The sequence below is a fragment of the Mangifera indica genome, chromosome 20 (assembly GCF_011075055.1).
Source record: "Mangifera indica cultivar Alphonso chromosome 20, CATAS_Mindica_2.1, whole genome shotgun sequence".
Classification (NCBI taxonomy): domain Eukaryota; kingdom Viridiplantae; phylum Streptophyta; class Magnoliopsida; order Sapindales; family Anacardiaceae; genus Mangifera; species Mangifera indica.
In genome coordinates, this window is record NC_058156.1 from 10,050,009 (window position 1) to 10,067,335 (window position 17,327).

General features: G+C 32.8%; 3 protein-coding genes across 9 annotated transcripts; all 3 read right to left on the reverse strand.

The window, feature by feature from the left end:
- LOC123204784 lies at positions 1 to 4,840 on the reverse strand. Of its 2 annotated transcripts, none has more exons than XM_044621582.1 (7): positions 4,724 to 4,840; positions 4,462 to 4,624; positions 3,796 to 3,889; positions 2,673 to 2,872; positions 1,637 to 1,745; positions 917 to 1,016; positions 1 to 425 (listed from the first exon to the last, which is right to left on the reverse strand). In XM_044621582.1, the coding sequence occupies exons 1-5, from the start codon at positions 4,781 to 4,783 to the stop codon at positions 1,642 to 1,644; spliced, it is 621 nt and encodes a 206-aa protein (XP_044477517.1). In that variant the 5' UTR covers positions 4,784 to 4,840; the 3' UTR covers positions 1 to 425; positions 917 to 1,016; positions 1,637 to 1,641. The 2 variants fall into 2 exon arrangements, with proteins under 2 accessions (XP_044477517.1, XP_044477518.1); XM_044621583.1 differs by having other exon boundaries at positions 4,462 to 4,552; positions 4,724 to 4,816.
- Positions 4,841 to 5,543: 703 nt separating this feature from the next.
- LOC123204534 (lipase member N-like) lies at positions 5,544 to 10,647 on the reverse strand. Of its 6 annotated transcripts, none has more exons than XM_044621249.1 (10): positions 10,362 to 10,647; positions 9,954 to 10,127; positions 8,816 to 8,974; positions 8,584 to 8,707; positions 8,168 to 8,451; positions 8,004 to 8,072; positions 7,866 to 7,922; positions 7,409 to 7,461; positions 7,244 to 7,319; positions 5,544 to 7,038 (listed from the first exon to the last, which is right to left on the reverse strand). In XM_044621249.1, the coding sequence occupies exons 1-10, from the start codon at positions 10,400 to 10,402 to the stop codon at positions 6,099 to 6,101; spliced, it is 1,977 nt and encodes a 658-aa protein (XP_044477184.1). In that variant the 5' UTR covers positions 10,403 to 10,647; the 3' UTR covers positions 5,544 to 6,098. The 6 variants fall into 6 exon arrangements, with proteins under 6 accessions (XP_044477184.1, XP_044477188.1, XP_044477186.1 ...); XM_044621253.1 differs by having other exon boundaries at positions 8,584 to 8,909; positions 10,362 to 10,396; positions 10,510 to 10,646; XM_044621251.1 differs by having other exon boundaries at positions 8,584 to 8,974; positions 10,362 to 10,396; positions 10,510 to 10,645.
- A 2,964-nt stretch (positions 10,648 to 13,611) lies between these two features.
- Positions 13,612 to 17,204, reverse strand: LOC123204050 (carbon catabolite repressor protein 4 homolog 3). The gene is made up of 13 exons (XM_044620593.1): positions 16,849 to 17,204; positions 16,579 to 16,742; positions 16,232 to 16,297; positions 16,074 to 16,126; positions 15,916 to 15,997; positions 15,567 to 15,653; positions 15,095 to 15,187; positions 14,961 to 14,993; positions 14,753 to 14,865; positions 14,451 to 14,562; positions 14,263 to 14,348; positions 14,095 to 14,179; positions 13,612 to 13,869 (listed from the first exon to the last, which is right to left on the reverse strand). Exons 1-13 carry the CDS (start codon positions 17,147 to 17,149, stop codon positions 13,750 to 13,752), a joined length of 1,395 nt encoding a protein of 464 aa, XP_044476528.1. The 5' UTR covers positions 17,150 to 17,204; the 3' UTR covers positions 13,612 to 13,749.
- Positions 17,205 to 17,327: the final 123 nt, after the last annotated feature.

The window sequence follows — 17,327 nt, forward strand, 5'->3', positions numbered from 1 at the left end:
AACAGAAAAATGTTGATATTTGTTAAAGATAAATGAATGGGAGAAAGAAGATGGAATGAAAGGGAAAGAGGTTCAAACTTAAAGGTGCAAAATAAAGTTTTACCAAACCTTGGGTGGGCATAGTTATTTGGTTTTTTTTTTCCCCAAGCCATGTTCTCAATATTGGCTTGGACTTGGGATTCAAGATATTAACATTATCATTACTACAAGACAATTAGACATTCAATGCAAGAATAAATCCCTACCGACCGATATATTCTTTTAGATAAAAAAAATAAGTTTATTCGTGAACCCAACGAGTCTTCAAACTTCAAATTTGGTGCAATTGTTTACCTACCTCTTTTCCACGCTTATACTGGGAAGAAACAAGTATCGTACTCATTGGTGAGCGTGCTAACAAACAATCTCCAATGTCCCACCCCTACCTGAAAAAGAAAGATCCAAGACACTCGGGTAAGATGAGAATGTACCAAAAGGTCCAAAACTACCAGTGACGCGCGGATCCAGATCTCAAACTAGGGGTAAACTCATTTCAAAATTATTCAAATACATTTAGCTTAAAAGGTCTGAGTTAATTTAATTAAAATAATATTATTTTAATTAATTTATACCAAAATATTTTAAATTTATGAGTTTAATAATTATAAAACTCAATCTTAAATTTAAAAATATTTAATTTTTAAACTTAATTTAAATTATAATTTACTTAAATCAAATTTATTTTAGATTTATTTGAGTTAAATTTATTTTTAAATTCAAATAAATCCAGTTACGACAATAATGCAATGAAAGCAATAATTTTTGGAAGTCAAAAGTTTGACCAATGAACAGTCGCTTTCCCCATGTGGCACGAAAACCAAAAGCCAAGTACTGATGTATAGTAACAGACCCTGAATCACTATGACAGCTTTTTTACCTTGATAGCTCCTGGCCTTTCAGGTTCTCAGTGTGAAATGAAAATATGAACAGAAGTGGTCCAGCTTTGATTCTAAGGACTACACTTTCAAGCTTTGTTTCTGCAACAAGTAGTCATGACAAATAGGCTCAGTAAATGCCTGAAAACTACATTTGATGCAGCACTGTGAATATTGCAAGGTAAGTTCATTATTCAGTTAAAGTCAATATTGAAAGCCATTGATATTTATTTTATTTTTAGTCACAAAAGTTGATGGAGGTGAAACATAGGTAAGAATTGGAAGATTTAGGATCTGCCATTGTTTTGCCAAGTAGAACCTTTCACATGGAGCATTACTAATATCAGCCTCCGTCCCGCTGACCCCTTTAGCTAACAATATGTACATATAATATTAACTGCCATTTTTATTTTTCTTTTCAGGAGTAGATAATTTGTGTATTTAAAACATGTACATATAATATTACTAATAATTCTATTGCTAAAGAGATGCACATCAAAATGTAAACATTCTTCGATTGATGAATGAAATTATAATTAATAAGGCAAGATGATCATGTGTTTATATAGTTTTATTATAAAATTTTTATCTCATATGATGTCTTAGGTGCTATTAATATAATAATGTAAAAAGACTTGAAGCTTAGTATTATTCTATATATAATACTGAAAAGAAATTAAACAACGATGATAAAATCATCCAAACCAAGAGAATGAACTTACTGTAATCACGATGAATCATAATAGTGAAGCAACGTACTCCTCAAATTTTCAATATCCTTCAGCAATATCTCGTTCTCTTGTTTATCGTTTTGTATCTCAAAATGTACAGCTGCAGATAGCAAAATGGGTTAAGAACAGATTTGGCAGATTATCATGGTGCAGTCATTAGGTTAATGGTCTGAACTTTTATGTTTCACAGCTAAGACCAAACGATTGTGCCACAAGAATATTGAAAAATCATAAACTTGATTAAGGGTTTGAACTTTAATGTTTGATCTCTAACAATCCACAGCATAAGTGCCGCAAGAAAATTGAAAAATCATAAGCTAGTTTAACAGCCTGATCTTCAATGTTTGATATATGATTATATGCAGTACAAATGCCACAAAAATATTGAAAATCATAAATTTTCTAGGAAGATTGACACCACTTATTCTACCAATGGAAACACTTTATTTGCTTTTACCATGAGTGGATATCCATTAGTTGTTCACTACATAGAATGCATATGAAAATTCTTTTGAAGCTCTACCAAGTTGACCCATGAAGAAGTACAAAATTCGCATAGCAAGGATATGAAAAATTTGCCATTTACATGGCTCATGTAGTGCAGACTACAGAGTATCTATATATTAACTATCTAAAATTTTGCATATCAAAACATAGATTATATTGCACAGAGTTGATAATCCAATTATCCAGATGATGGCAGAGCTTTTGCAGAAAATCCCAAAACTTTTAGATGGGAACAATTCTGTGACACAAAACTATCCATATATTGTTAACCATGATATGTATGTAAGTTCCATGTCCTCCTAAATTAGCCAAGTTAATTACACCTTTTGATGGGAAGAATATTTAATTGTATGAAAACACATACAACAACATTCATGTGCATTGACAAAATGCCCAAGGCCCCAAGTGACCATAATATTATTATTTACTTCACTATTTTGCCTCATCCATCAAACGGTTCTTAACAAAATAGTACTTCAGGAGCCAAATTAACAGATGAAAAGGTAGCTGTATAAATTACCAGAATTGGACTTGTGAAGATCTTCAAGGATTTCTTCCTCAAATACAAGCATCACATTTTGCATTGTATTAATTTTTTCACCCAACATATGAACTTCATTTTCAAGACTCTCCTTCTCAGATGACAAGTTTACCAGCTCATCATTTTTACCCTCGCCAATGTCCCTCTGAAATTCTAGGCAGAGTGCAGTAAAACATTCCCTGTATGTAAAACCACCATTCAGTCTTCACTATCAGCATCAGAAAATTGTGAAACCAAACTGAGCATATATCTTTTTCCATTTGTGGCTATCTTTAATTAATTGTATGGTTCTACAAATGTAAAAAAGGACAATGTATTTAATTTGTTTCTGTGAGCACACTTGAAAATTTATACTGCCCTATTTAATTGTTCATATAAAGATTGTAATTATGTACATATCATTTCACTGCATAGTTTCAAAAATACAATAAGACACAAGGACTTCTACAGCACAATCAACAGATACTCGAACATAGTATTACTATCCAATACTCAAACATATATGCTAAGTTTGAAAATAATATGTATCAGAGCTGAAAATTATTAGTTCAATACTCAATGATAGTTGAAAATACTTCTTTTTACACAATTCTTTTCAAGATCTCCTCCCTCTTTCTTCCCATATTACTTAAGAGTAGTGATATGTACATAACTTTTGTGTACCAACGACTATGTGTCATTATGTGATTAGACAGTTAAAAATTAAAAATAAAACAACATCCACCATATGACGATATATTGTTATTTGTGTACAAAAGTTGAGTACGTAGCATTATTGATTACTTAATTCCTCTTCCAAAAATTTCAATTAATTGATTCAACTAAACATACAAGGTAGAAAAAATATGTTTCAACATAATAAAAATACATACGATAAATAGGTAGACAAAAAGCAATAACAGTAAACTTCCTAGACAAATAACAAAAACATTGAAGCATAAGTTATTAACATAACATCACCGATTAAATCACCAATAATTTTCATTTGTATCCTCTCAAGTGTGAGTAAAGTAAGTACAGATCATATTAGTTTCAAAATTCATTGGAAACTTAATTTTAAAAGACACAACACACAGGATTAAACAAAGAAAGTTGACAATACCGCTTCTTGTTCATTCTTTTCAGTATGTCATCCCGCTTTGTTTTCAGATTACTTAATTCGTCCTCCAAAACTTTCATTGACTTCCTTGAATCAACTATAGAAACAGGATTAAAAAAATGTATTAAGATATAATAAAATAGATAGGATTGGGTAACCAGTTAAACAATAGCATAGTAAACTTCCAAGACAAGCAACTTATAAGCTGAAACATAAGTCATCAGCACAACATCAGGGATAATCTTTGTTAGGCCTTCCTAGTTTGAGTAATAACAACAGACCATATTGGATTCAAAATTCTTTGGAAACTTAATATTGAAAAGAAATTTGTTATGTTATAGGGAAACAAATCCTAACAATTGCCTCATAAAATTGAATATCAAATTATAAATAAAATATAATTGTAGCATAATAAAGACTTAATTTAAGACCGTTGTTAACTTTCTGGTTAAACATACTACTGAACCAAGTAAAGTAGCATGACTTATCTACCAAATATCAAACATCTCTTCTAAAATTCAAATAAAACCTCCCTGATACAATTTTCCATTAATCTTCTTCACAAATGAAGTGAAATTTCTAAAATTTAATTAAATAATTCCTTGAAATCACCTAAATTTTTCTGATAATAATTAAAAGATTTAGAAAAGAAGTGTATTACGAAATTACCGGTAACGGACTGAAATCCGATGATTTCAAATTGAGAGATGAAGAGCATCTTGGTCAACTCGGATTCTTTTACCGCTAAAGCGGTTTCGATCTCCGTACATTTAACGATCTCAGATTCAATATCGGACGTGATCTGGATATTCGCTTCAATTTCTTCATTGATCTAGAAAATTTTGAATTGTTTCAGATTTTTAATGAAGAAAGCCTTAGATTTCGAGTTGCGGAAGAGCGATCGAACAATAATGCCGAATATGAACAGTACCTGATCCAACATGTCCTTCAGTGAAGAAATATGGCTGAGAATCGCTCCCGAATCATCCATTCTTTGTCGCCCTCCCACCCTCTCGTGGTTTCCCGCTTGTTGAATGGGTTATATATAGTGTTATTCAAATTTAAATAATATTTTAAATGGTTTAAAATTTCCCGCGTAGGTGAAAATATATATATTTATAAATTAACTATTCCATTTAGTGTGCATTCACAAACCAACCATTGTTCGATAAAGTTTAATATAAATAATTTAGCTATATTGCTGCGCATAGGAGCTACTTATGGCTCTCTATTATCAAATCGAATTTAAATTCAAATTTCTCCAATATTATATCTAAACTAATCTTTGAATTTGTCGTTACTTAATTCGATGAGCTAATGAGCTTTAAGTAGATATATTGATGTAACTTCTATCATTTTAACATAATTCGAATGTAGAAAATTTGTTCTCTCTTTCGAAAAGGTTTTTTGTAATATATGGGGCGAAATTATATTCTTAATATTTATCAAATCATCATCTAAGGGAATTAAAACTCAGTTTAATACTATTGTTAAATTTAAAAAAAAAAAAATTAAAACAACATTATTTTGACATATATAAATTAAAACAACGTTGTTTTAACCAATTCATATTAAATATTTTTTAAGCTCACAAACTTGACAAGCTGAATCTCCCCTAAAACTCAAATTAAAAAAATATTTAACTGTTAGGTTTATGCTTGAATTCACTTAAAACAAGCTCGTTTTCAAGCTCAAACAAGTTTAGCAAAATCCAACCCTATGCATTCTGAATAACTTTGACAAAATCAAGATGCAAGCCAGCAACAACTATTTTATGTACTGCTGCTACAATCACATTAGTTCACTTTCGTATATATTCATCCCCCATAATAAGGGTACTCCCAGCATTACATGGAGATGGAAACTTTGTCCAAAACTAAGTTTTGCAGTATAAAATTACAGACCACAAATCTATTCATATTCTGACTATACTCTGTTCTCTGGTATACAACTTTGTACTACATAAACTCTATCTCAGCTATCGGTTCGCTTTCCGTGACGAAAAAACTTACCAGAAAGCTTACTCATATGATCATGTTTGAAGAAAGACCTATCTACAAATAGAAGTACAGCACCTTTGGTTTCTGGTATACAACTTTTAGTACCTAACTCTACCCCAGCTAACAATTAACTTTCAGCGTCAAAAAAACATACCAGAAGATAATCATGTTTGAAGAAAGACCTATCTTTAAATCATGCACAAGATAATCATGTTTGAAGAAAGACCTATCTTTAAATCATGTACAACAATCCGAGAGATACAACACACAAGCTAAATTCAGATGGCTTTTGTATTATATTCACCATTAGGAACTAACCTGTCCTTTTTTCCTCGACCTCATGGCCTTATGACTAAGTTGTTTCTTTGGGGGGGTAGGCTCCACGAGAAGCAAGCGTGACATGACATAGGCTAAGAGTTCTTCACGGTGGGAGAACGTGAAGTCCAAGTGGGCGTATTCAAACTCGCTGTATGATACGTCAACACCAGAGTCTTTCATCAACTTGTAATGCTTCCTTACCATTGAAGGCCGAATTACAGTGTCCTCCCGTCCGGCAACCAGATCCACTGGAATATCAATAAGTTTATAATATTCACCTAAGTCCAATGGCTCGGGAGAGCCATACACCTCCATGTTCTTGGATGCATTCCCATAATCATACATTATAAATTTTCCTGAATGTTTTATCTGTGCAAGGTGATGAGCTACTCGACATGAAACTCCAGGCATGTCATTCATATTGAAGTGTGGCAAACCTAACACTCCAACCCAATTGGAACTGTCTCCACCAACACCATAACTCATTAGTGTTTGAACCAGGCCTCCAACAGCAGGATAGTTATGAAAGTCTCGTGCCAGCTTATTTAGCAGCATACGGAAGAATCTAGTTGGTATATAGAAGCCTGGCACTATATGCTGAAGAATAGGCGCCATAGATAGGAACAGATACTCAAACACTGTAAAAACCAAGCTGGAATCATCATGAAAGCCAGCTGGAGATAATAAAATTAATCTCGAGAGTCTGTGGGGCTTCTCTTCAATCCGGTGAGTTATAACATACATCAGCATAGCAGCTCCTCCCAAGCTATGGCAGACTGCACAGAGTTTGTAAGGCTGATCCTCATTTATTTCTTCCTTGAGATCAGGATGACTTATCTTCAATTCTGAAGTTTTAGTATCATGAATCTTCTCTATAATAGCTGGAAGATCCTCCATTCCATGCTCATTGATAGAGTACCGCCAGTACCTACATGAAGTCACATTTACTTTTAGTAAAATACCATTTAACGTACCTCACGGCCACCTCCTATGACATGTGCGTGCATGCAGGGTGTAGAAAGGATTATATGTCGAAATCTACTGTCCCATGCTTTCCACTTCAGATTCCAATGTGCAAGTTAATCATATATGACTGCAAAGGAAATTATCTATAGTTTCTGATACAAACTTACTGTCGAGAGGAAATATTTTTGTCGATATGCTCCCTAGAAACCAGACCACGGAAATTCCCAAGGAAAACATCATAACCTTCATAAAATTCATATGTAATGGTAAGTTTGCGAAAAATCAAAAGAGTGATGTGTTGAATGTAATACTCCAAGTCAATTATAACACACCTTGATCATAGGCTGCAAATGCTGGAGAACCAACAACTCCATTAGAAACCCACCTAAACAACAAAATAAACTTATAAGAAGAAAAAATAGGTAGTTTATAAAATACAAAATGTTCAATAAATTCATAACAGAACAAATAAGCTAATTTGCAACTGCAATTTGGAAGGCAAAAGCAAGAATGACTTTGGTTCTACCCCTTTACTTTCCAGATAGAAAACAATCACCATATATAGATATAGTCCACTAACTACACTGCATTTGCCTCTTTCTTGTAAGAAAAACAAGCAGAATTCCTGAACACTCAATGCGGAAGGCAAGGGAACATGTGCACTTCCTTACCAAAAAAGAAGGGGAAAAAAGGAACATGCATACTTAATCTATTATAATATATACTGTTCAAGAGACTGGACTTAACACAATCATGAACTAGAAAAAAAAAAAGGAAGAAACAGCTCACCCCATAGATGAATCCAGAATTCCATGTTGTAGATAAACAGCCTTCCGAGCATCACGTCTGCAAAATCACAATCACAAGCATCAGACACAACATTCCCACAAAAAGCTATATTCTGAAAGGAAAGGAAACCAATCATACCTGGGAATTCTTTCCAAAAGAAGAACATATCCATCAGAAGTTACCACACGTATAGCCTCATATGGATACCTAAAGGAAATAAATGTATGAAAAAAACTTACAAAACATAGGAAAATTTCCACAACCACAGATTTTAAAAAATTCAACAGAAGCATTTTCCTTACCCAAGCTCTGTTATAACATCTTGACAGGTACGAGCATCTGTATTCATAGCGTGATGAAGATTAGTTTTCTTTTCTCTAACAGTTGGATCATTCTCACCAATTGTTGCTGTTTGCACTGTGGCATCAGAAACACCATCATTAATATCTTTGCTGCCACTGCTGTCAGATGAAAACCATCTGTTCGCTAATCTAGAAGCTTCTGTAGGGGAAAGAAGAAAATGTGCAGCCTTGTGAAAAAAATCAAATACAACTTCTATGACAATCTCAATTGCTAGATGAAGGTCCTGATTTAGATGACAAAGGAAATGAACAAGGAGAAAATAATCCACATTAATATACCCACAAGATATTAGAAAAAAACAATGATCAATATAAACACCATAGTTTTGGTACTATGTAGAAGTACTCGATCAAACCTCAATGACTCCACGTCTCCTGTCAGTAGTACGGTGAACAACATGATCCTTCAGGGTGTGCACTCTCTTAATCGACCGTAAATGCAGAGGCTGATGAACTGGAAAAGACGCTTTTGCCCCCCTTCTATAAGACATTCGGCCAAGATGAAAAAGTATCCTCAGCAAAAACTTAATTGGAAACAGAATCCATGAGAGTATGAACATGATCCAACCAGTCTTATGCCTTTCATACTTATTGGAGCTAGTTGTCCTGGAGATTCGTGAACCATGTGATGATGGTGATGAAGGATACCCTGCATCAAAATCCTCCTCTCCTGAAGTGTAATCTACACTTGAAGTATCAGAATCCATAGAAAGCTCATGAATGAATTGGTTGAACGAGGACACACCACTATCATCAATATCATCATGAAAACAGAAATGTCAAAAACCTTGAAATTTGTGTCAGAAGGCATGATAATAACCACCACACAAAAATAATAATAATAATAATAATAGAGAATAAAAGGAAAATTGGAGGACATGTTTAAATGGAAAAACAAAAAGAAAGATAAACTATGTGAAATAATTCACCACAAAGACATTAAGCAACTATATTTATGCCAAAAATTGAAATTTGCGGAGATTATTTGGTTTCAAATCAACCATCAACCAGCAAAAAAGTTATGCAACTTCACTACCCATAACAGCATAAACAAATATTACATAAAACTCCTTCATTAAAGGCAATACCATTCCCTCTGTTTGTGCATTCCTGCAACTTTTGTAACTTAAGGTAGATTATATCCTTCCATGAAAGAGAACTAAGGATCTGGGATAGGTGGAGGCTTCTGGCTTAAGTTACATTCACAACCAATTCCCCAGGCTGTAATCTCCAATATTATCGCTTATCATGGGTGTGCTACACAGTCAAATCCCTTTCAATCAAAGTTTTGAAAAATCTGAACCAAGAAGAAGAAACTCTTTCCAGCAATTCATAAGATATTACAACCCAAAAAAAAAACTAAATTTCCTCATCATTTTCAGCCTACAGGTAAACTACCAAGCAAGCAATAGTTCAACTTCCTCTCTTCTACGCTACAAAAATGTTTAACTTAAAAATTCTATTCGCATTAAAAGTAAACCAAAAGCTCCACCATCATCCCAGATTAACTCATTTATGAAAACAAAGAAACATAATTGATATTTCAGGAATTTCCCATATCCCGCTTAATATCAAATCAGAAGAAGTGCTTTGCTCTAAACAGTCTTCACATTGTATCATGATTCGTTTTAAAAGTAAAAAGCCACTTATCCTAAGTCAATATCTTTTCACAAGAACTCCAGCAATGCAGACAATTAAACTAAACTCTGAAGTTTCGAAAACTTACTTTTCCATCCAACGGGGAAACCTGGGCCCACGAAATGTCGGCCGAAGCTCCCAACCATGTAAACCTTCAAGAATAGTAGCTTTCCCCGGTAGAACAGTCAGCAAAAGCGCTGAAATACCATTGATCAGCCTCACAACGTTGTTCAATGACTCATACGTGAACGTCTTCACCGACCTGCACTACAAACCAACCGCCAAAACCTCATTTCTCATCAAAATTACCAAAAATTTCACAAAATCACCCTCGTTATGATCCAAACTTGATTAAGAAATTCAAAATTAAAACGCATTTAATAAGATCCGCAATAACTAAACCCTCAAATCAACACAAATACAAACGAATACATAGGTATGTTAAAACACGTGCATATTACAGACAGAGTCGGATAGAAATGATAGAAGGACTCACTCTTTGGTGACGGCGAGGGCGTTATCAACAAATCGCTGCATGATATGAATTTTGAGTTTATTTTTTCAAGTATTTGAATTCGGATTCGGTTTTTTTCTTAATTTTTCTTTCTGTTGTCAAAAAAACAGAGAAATTGAAGCGAACTCACAGGAGTTGGATAAAACGAATCCAATTCCGATTTTCGGGGAACGAAAATGAGACGATACAACGCCGTGAAGTCGAACGTCGATTCTTACCGTACGGAGAAGGAGTGCTGTTTTGTTTTCTAATTTTTATTTCATTTTAATTTTGCTTGATTTCCGTGGGCTTTATAGGAGCGAGGCCACGTGGGAGTAGCTAGTTGAAAAGAATAATAGGTGTCGTTATTGCAGCACTGCTATGTGAGGCGAAGATTACATGTAAGTGGTGATTTGTCCACAGCTAGAGAAGCTGATGAAGAAATCTGACGGCTGATATTTGGTTGGGTCCTACTTTGGACATTATAGTCTTCTATTTACTCACCACATGCCCCCCAAGAGGTGGCTTGGGGAGTAAAAACTGGGTTTTAAAAAGTTTGAGTTGACATTGAATTACATATAACTTTAATTTATTCGATAAAATTATTTGATTTTGATGAATTTTTTTGTTCAACAAAAAGACCATCTAACCCTTCTCAAATGGGAAAGAATACCGTATATTAAAAACAATTATAAATATAAAATTGTTAAGACCTCCCAAATGGAGATTTGGGCGAGGACTGAATGATATATCTATGGCACACTCAATCCATCCCATCTTCTTGAACTTATCTCTTTTATCAACTAAATTATAGAATTATCGATAACAATTTTAAATTATTATAAATATGTTTTAAATATATAAACTTAAGTTGTCTATCCATAATAGTAGAATTGAATTATAGTTGAGTTGAACTCAAATTCATTTGAGTTCAAGCTCAGTTTGGTTTATATATGATAGAGTTCGAATTCGTGAAAACTGAGTTCAAACTCAACTCTAATTATGCTCGGTTTGTTTCAAACTCAAGTTTTTAACTATTTTATTATTAAAATGATGTCATTTAAATATATATTTATTGAAACAATATCGTTTTATATCAAAAATTTTTAATTTGTAAATTTGAAAAATAGCTCGAGCTCAAATTCAAGTGAACTTACATAGGAGTGACTCATTTTGAATTCGTTCGAACTTGAGTTTAAACTCAAATAAATTTAATTTGAATATAACTCTACGTAATAATATCGAATTGAAACTTTAACTCTCCCATCTCATTGAAAACCGATGGCAGGTATATTTGTGGGGCTCCTTAGAGCTGAAGAAAGAAGAGACACGAGCCACACGACACTAAAGCACGAAGCAAGATTTATTTTTTTGGTACATAAAATGAGATTCCATTTGGTTGAAGATTCTTTGAATTGTTTTTGAGTTTTCGATTTCTTTTGGTTTTGAAGAACCCTTGGTTTTTTGTTCTTATTTTAGTGTTCATTTTGATGGGTGGACTCACGTTTGTGTACAGTTTGGTGTTCTAGACTCTGGGTGTGTTTCAGATTTGAGGTATTTTGTTGAATCCGCTTTGAAATTGTATTCAAATTCCTGGTTTTGTCGCTTAGTTTGCAATTTTTTTCAATGAAATATTTGCTTTTTTGCGTTAAACATAATCAGTGGCCGGTGGAGCCAGGGGTGGCCACACAATTTTTTAATTTTATATAGAAAACTTTTTTGTCCCTGTAAATTCAGATTATCACTCAGCCACCCCTTTTTTTCAACATTGCAAAACAAACCTGCGTGGTGGTCTAGGAAAAATAATGATATTAATATTCATCTTCTCTCGGAATATTTTTTTTTTGAAAATAATGGACAAAGAAACCTTTTAATTTGAAAAAAAAAAAAAAATTTTTAAATCAAAGGCAATGATCAAATATGGGGTGGCAAAAGCAAAGAAAGAGATTTTTTTTTTTTTGGTGAGAAGGGATACAAGCTTGAGCAATTTCAAATGAATTTGTATAGAGCTGGCTTATTTGAATCGAGCTCACACCCAAATAGGCTCGGTTTTCGAGTCCAGTCCTAACTCCCAATATTCCTAAAATTAAAAAAATATTATGTATTTGAATTTGGTTCAATTATAGATAGAAAGCCAATTTTTCTTTTTTTTAAAAGAATAGGAAATAAAAAAATGATGATTTTACCTTTTTTACATACAGATTTTCTGCTGACTAATTAAGTTTTGAGTAGAAAAATGTGATTAATTAAAAAAAAAAATTTTAGGCTACACTTGGGTGGAAAAATGTTAATCACTCTTATATTTAAGAAAAACAACTCTTCCTTTCTTAGTGGGTAGTGGCAGTGGGAATAAACATGCCTTACTCTTACTTTACATCAAAATTATGAGAATAAATTATGTAAACTAATAACAAGCACAAACAGATAAATTGAAGAAGAGTTTTTTTTTTTTTTAGTGTTAATTTTAAAAAATAATATTAAAATACAAGAATAAAAAATAAATTTATAAAATTGTGTAGGAATATTTGTAAATTTCAACACTCTTGAAATGCTAAAAAAAAATTAAGCTTCTCTCATAATCATAAATTAGTTTATTTAAATCTTAAAAACACTTTTAATATATAGATGAAGAGTTCAAAAGAACTTTAAAAAATACTTAGTTTGTCTATGGTTATCAATAGTAAAACATTATTCTAGCAATTTATTTTTTATTATTTTTTATACATTTTTAATTATGTAAGTAATAAAAGATTTTGATAATATAAAAAATAATTTTATTATCACCTCCACCTTAAGTATTAAAAATTATCAAAATAATTTTGATTTTATTATAATTAAATCTGTAAATACTATTATTTTTAGGACAAAAATAATCTTATTTTCAATTAATATAATAAGTAACATATAAATATTTTAAAATAATTATACTGAAAGACATTTAAGTAAAATAATATTTTTAGTATTCTTTTTATTAATTTTAACCAAACATAATATTTATTTATATTCATCAAATTTTATCAAATATAATAACAATTTATATACTCTTCTACTTAATTTATCTTTTATATAATATTTTATTTTTGGTAATAAAACATCATCAGATTATGGGTTTAAATAAACTCCTTCAACTAACATACAGATCCAACCAACTAACTCGAAATCATGAAATAGTAATCCTTGTATAAAATTAAGTTTCATTTTACTGAAATCAATTTAAATAAGGTTACTTAAACTATGATACAATATAATTTGTTTTCTCTACTACCATATTATTATAAATACAAAATGATTTACATGAAGTCCTGTTTTTCTCCTTAAATTAATCAAGGCAAGACCATGTGAATTAGCATCTTACCTCTTCACCAAGCAAAGTATGCACATCTCCTCTGGTCTAGATTGTTGTATTGCTGAGGTGGTTGCTGGATGCCGTATTGTTACCATGGTGGTTGTCTGCAGTTCCTTGTAGAATTGCAAACTCAGAAACCAAGGCCAAGTGATCACTGCCCAATTTCTGGACCACCAATGAGAACCAGAATGTGAGACTGATAAATTTATACCACAATTTGATACATGCTCAGAAACATGTTTTTAAAGACAAAATATTATGTGTAGTAAGAAAAACCTGGCAATTTTAATTAGACAAAAATGCACAGTCTCATCATGACAATCCATTCTCTCATATATTATCACAAATTAAACCACGTTGAATTCTGTTAATATGTTGCAGAGTTTTTACCTTGCATGGAAGGCCTCCTGTTCTTCTTAGTATATCAACTGGAAGGGTATCAAGGACTCCGGTAGGTACAAGGCCATTTGAATACCTGTAATAATAATAAGAGATTTTATAGTTTCATTATCAACATTATAACTATCAGATTCAATAGGTTCATTACTATTCATTTACCATAGATAGTCAACAGTTCCGAAAAATTTAGAGTGATACGAAGTAGCTAAAGGTTCACCAGTGGAGTCCCTCATTTTTGTAGAACCCTGAAAGGAATTTTGCTTGTTAGATATATTTTTAAGATTTTGATGTGGAAGGTGTGTGTATATATATACAAATCATCTAACAGTGAACGAGAATTTGGATACTTTCACACAGGCATATGAGCTGTTAAGTTTCAGCGGAAGCATGGTTAGATGGCTATCAGTGTTCCCAGTTGCGATTTTAATCTCTTCATCTGTCCAGCCAGTCTGCAAAAATCTGAAATGAAGAGGCATTAGATGAAAAATTATGAAGATGAACTAGGAAGGAGAAAATGTCCTATCATTCAAATCTTTAAGATTTTGAAATTCTAAATTATACAGGCTACTGCAGATGCATATCATGCCAGCAACTGATGTGAGAAAGAAAAGTACTTATGTTATCATCTGGAAAAAAAGATGAAAAGTACCGATCTATAACTGTGCATGGGTTACATGTTTCATTTTTAGCACCGAAAACTTGAGAAGGATGGCAAGCTCTCTGACCAGATAAATCTTTTCTGTTGTATAACTTGATTTCCAGCTGCAAATAACAACAATATCAGATCAGTAAAGGGTGAAATGTAGAATACAACTTATCAATATTGATAACTAAATTTTATACAACATAATTTTCACCTCTGATGATGATAAAAACTTGTAAATTGCACTCTGTCAATGAACAGAGAAACAGTATAAATTTGTCACAGTAAGAAGCATAATTTCCAGCCAGTGTCACATATTTAGGTAGAAAAAGGATCTCAGATTCATACCTGAGGAGTGCAGTTGAAATCTCCAGCAAGAACAACAGGGACATTACCCCACTTCTTTGAGATGATCTGTGCCTTTGAAGAAAGTAAACAAATCTGAAAAGCCAAATATAGCTTATTGTTAACAGAAGAAAAACTTTGCAGCAAATTTATAAGCCATACATTTTGGTATAAGAAACTGATCAAAATCATACTGTAACCCAAAGCCATTTCAAGCTTAGACTACTTAGGATATTGTTGTTAAATCTGGAATATTGCCTTCTAAAACAAATTCCATACTTAAAAGGTAAAATTTTTCATTCAAATTTAAATTTGGTCACTTAAGACCATGTAAATCTCTATAGTAGCTGCATTTGAAAGGCAGCAACACAAAAAAAAAAAAAACTTTAACATGGCTAAGCAGAGCTTGAATTGAAAAACGTTGCTGCCATTTATGCATAAGAAAGAAATTATTATCAAGAGTGAAAGGGCTTACTTGACCTAATTTCACTTCCCCTCGGCTAGGATTATAAAGAACATGATTATTACAAACCACTAGTCTCTTTGATTTTGCTTTACACATCTGCCTGCACAGGGTAAAGTTAGAAACAGAAAGGATAAAATCTGCCAGTAAACAGGCTTATAAAAATACATAATGCCAAAAATGATTTAAATCAAATCAATGCAAGCAATATTGGTTCATTCCATGTGTAATTTAAATATATAACACACCAATCTACTATTCTTCCTGATATCGGTAAATTACAGATCTAAAATTCAAAAACTTGGAGTATGAGCCCAACAGAGCAATGAAGACATATCACAGCAAAGCAATGAATTGCTACCTCAAAAACAGAAATTTGGGCAACATTGTCCCGAAGACCAAATTCCTTGAACTTGATACTCACTTCCTCTAGTAATCGAAAACTAACAAAATCAAGAAAAATAATCAGAATTGCAATTCAATATAATAGACAGTGGAAACAAATGAACTGGAACTTACCTGTCAGTTTTCCAAAACATAGCACAACCATCAACATTATCTCCAGTGCGCCGCTGGCATTGCATACATTTGATTCAGAACTTCTTTTAGTATATAAATAATTTATGATGCATAAACTTGTAAGACACAATCAACATCAAAGGGAAAATTAAATTGACCTTGTAAGAACCAGCATATCCTGCCTTTTCCATAACATTGAAAAGATCAAAATACCTGTCCACCTCCTACCATAAATAATTTCATGAACATCCATAAGCTTTAAATCATACTCAAATTTCTCAATTTATGAATAAAAAGAAAATTTCCATTGACCGCCTTGTAGTACCAGCAGAAATACACAAATCCCACTAGCGTCAAATTTGAGGAACAATGGAATAGTCAGATACCTTCCCTAAAATTATAGGGACACTCTTGAAGTTCAATAAAATGTATCCAAATCCTCAAGGAATCACTGAAATTTTCTTAATGAAAAAGACAAAAGTAGATTAGTGAAAAGAAAGCTTACTTGCATACAGATTATATCTGGGCTCAATCCAATTAGCTCTTGGCATATTAACCTTCTGCGATGGCTCCATTTGATGTATTGTAAAGGAACATTTGGGTACAAATCCTTATGCTTGAAAGCATTTTTGTCTCCCAATATGTTATATGACGCAATTTTAAATTTCTCTACACCGTAAATAAACAAACAGCACACAAATATCACATTCTTATTACACCTGCAAAAAATAAAATAAAAATAAAAATATATAATTATATTTTCGGCTGTTTTTACCTTGCGATACGAGTGGAAGAGAATCAGCGTAAATCCAGTGGCGAACGATCTCAGGAGAAGGTTCTTGATCCAACGGTCTAGGACGGAGGGGGTTAAGCCATCGACGGCGGTAGGAACAACGAATAGAATGTGTGGGACCATAAGAGTAGGAAACAATGGAGTTTGTGATGGATCTGCTGGAGGTGAAGAACAGGAAGAAGTGACGCTTGAGGGAGTCGCAACTGGTGGCGTCAGCGGAGCCAACGGTGGCGACTGGTGGGCTTCGATTGAGCCACGAAGAAGAAGTGATACTGGAGGCCATTGGTTGAGGATTTGGTGAACGAACTTGACTCCTTGGCGCCACATTTTATTTTTTCATTACCTTATCTGGTTGAAGTCAAGTCAATGAACTGTTGAATTGGCACCCAAATTCTTGGACAAATATTTTGAATTTTATTTTTTCAGAAAAACATATAATAATTTTAATCAGTTAATAAGTG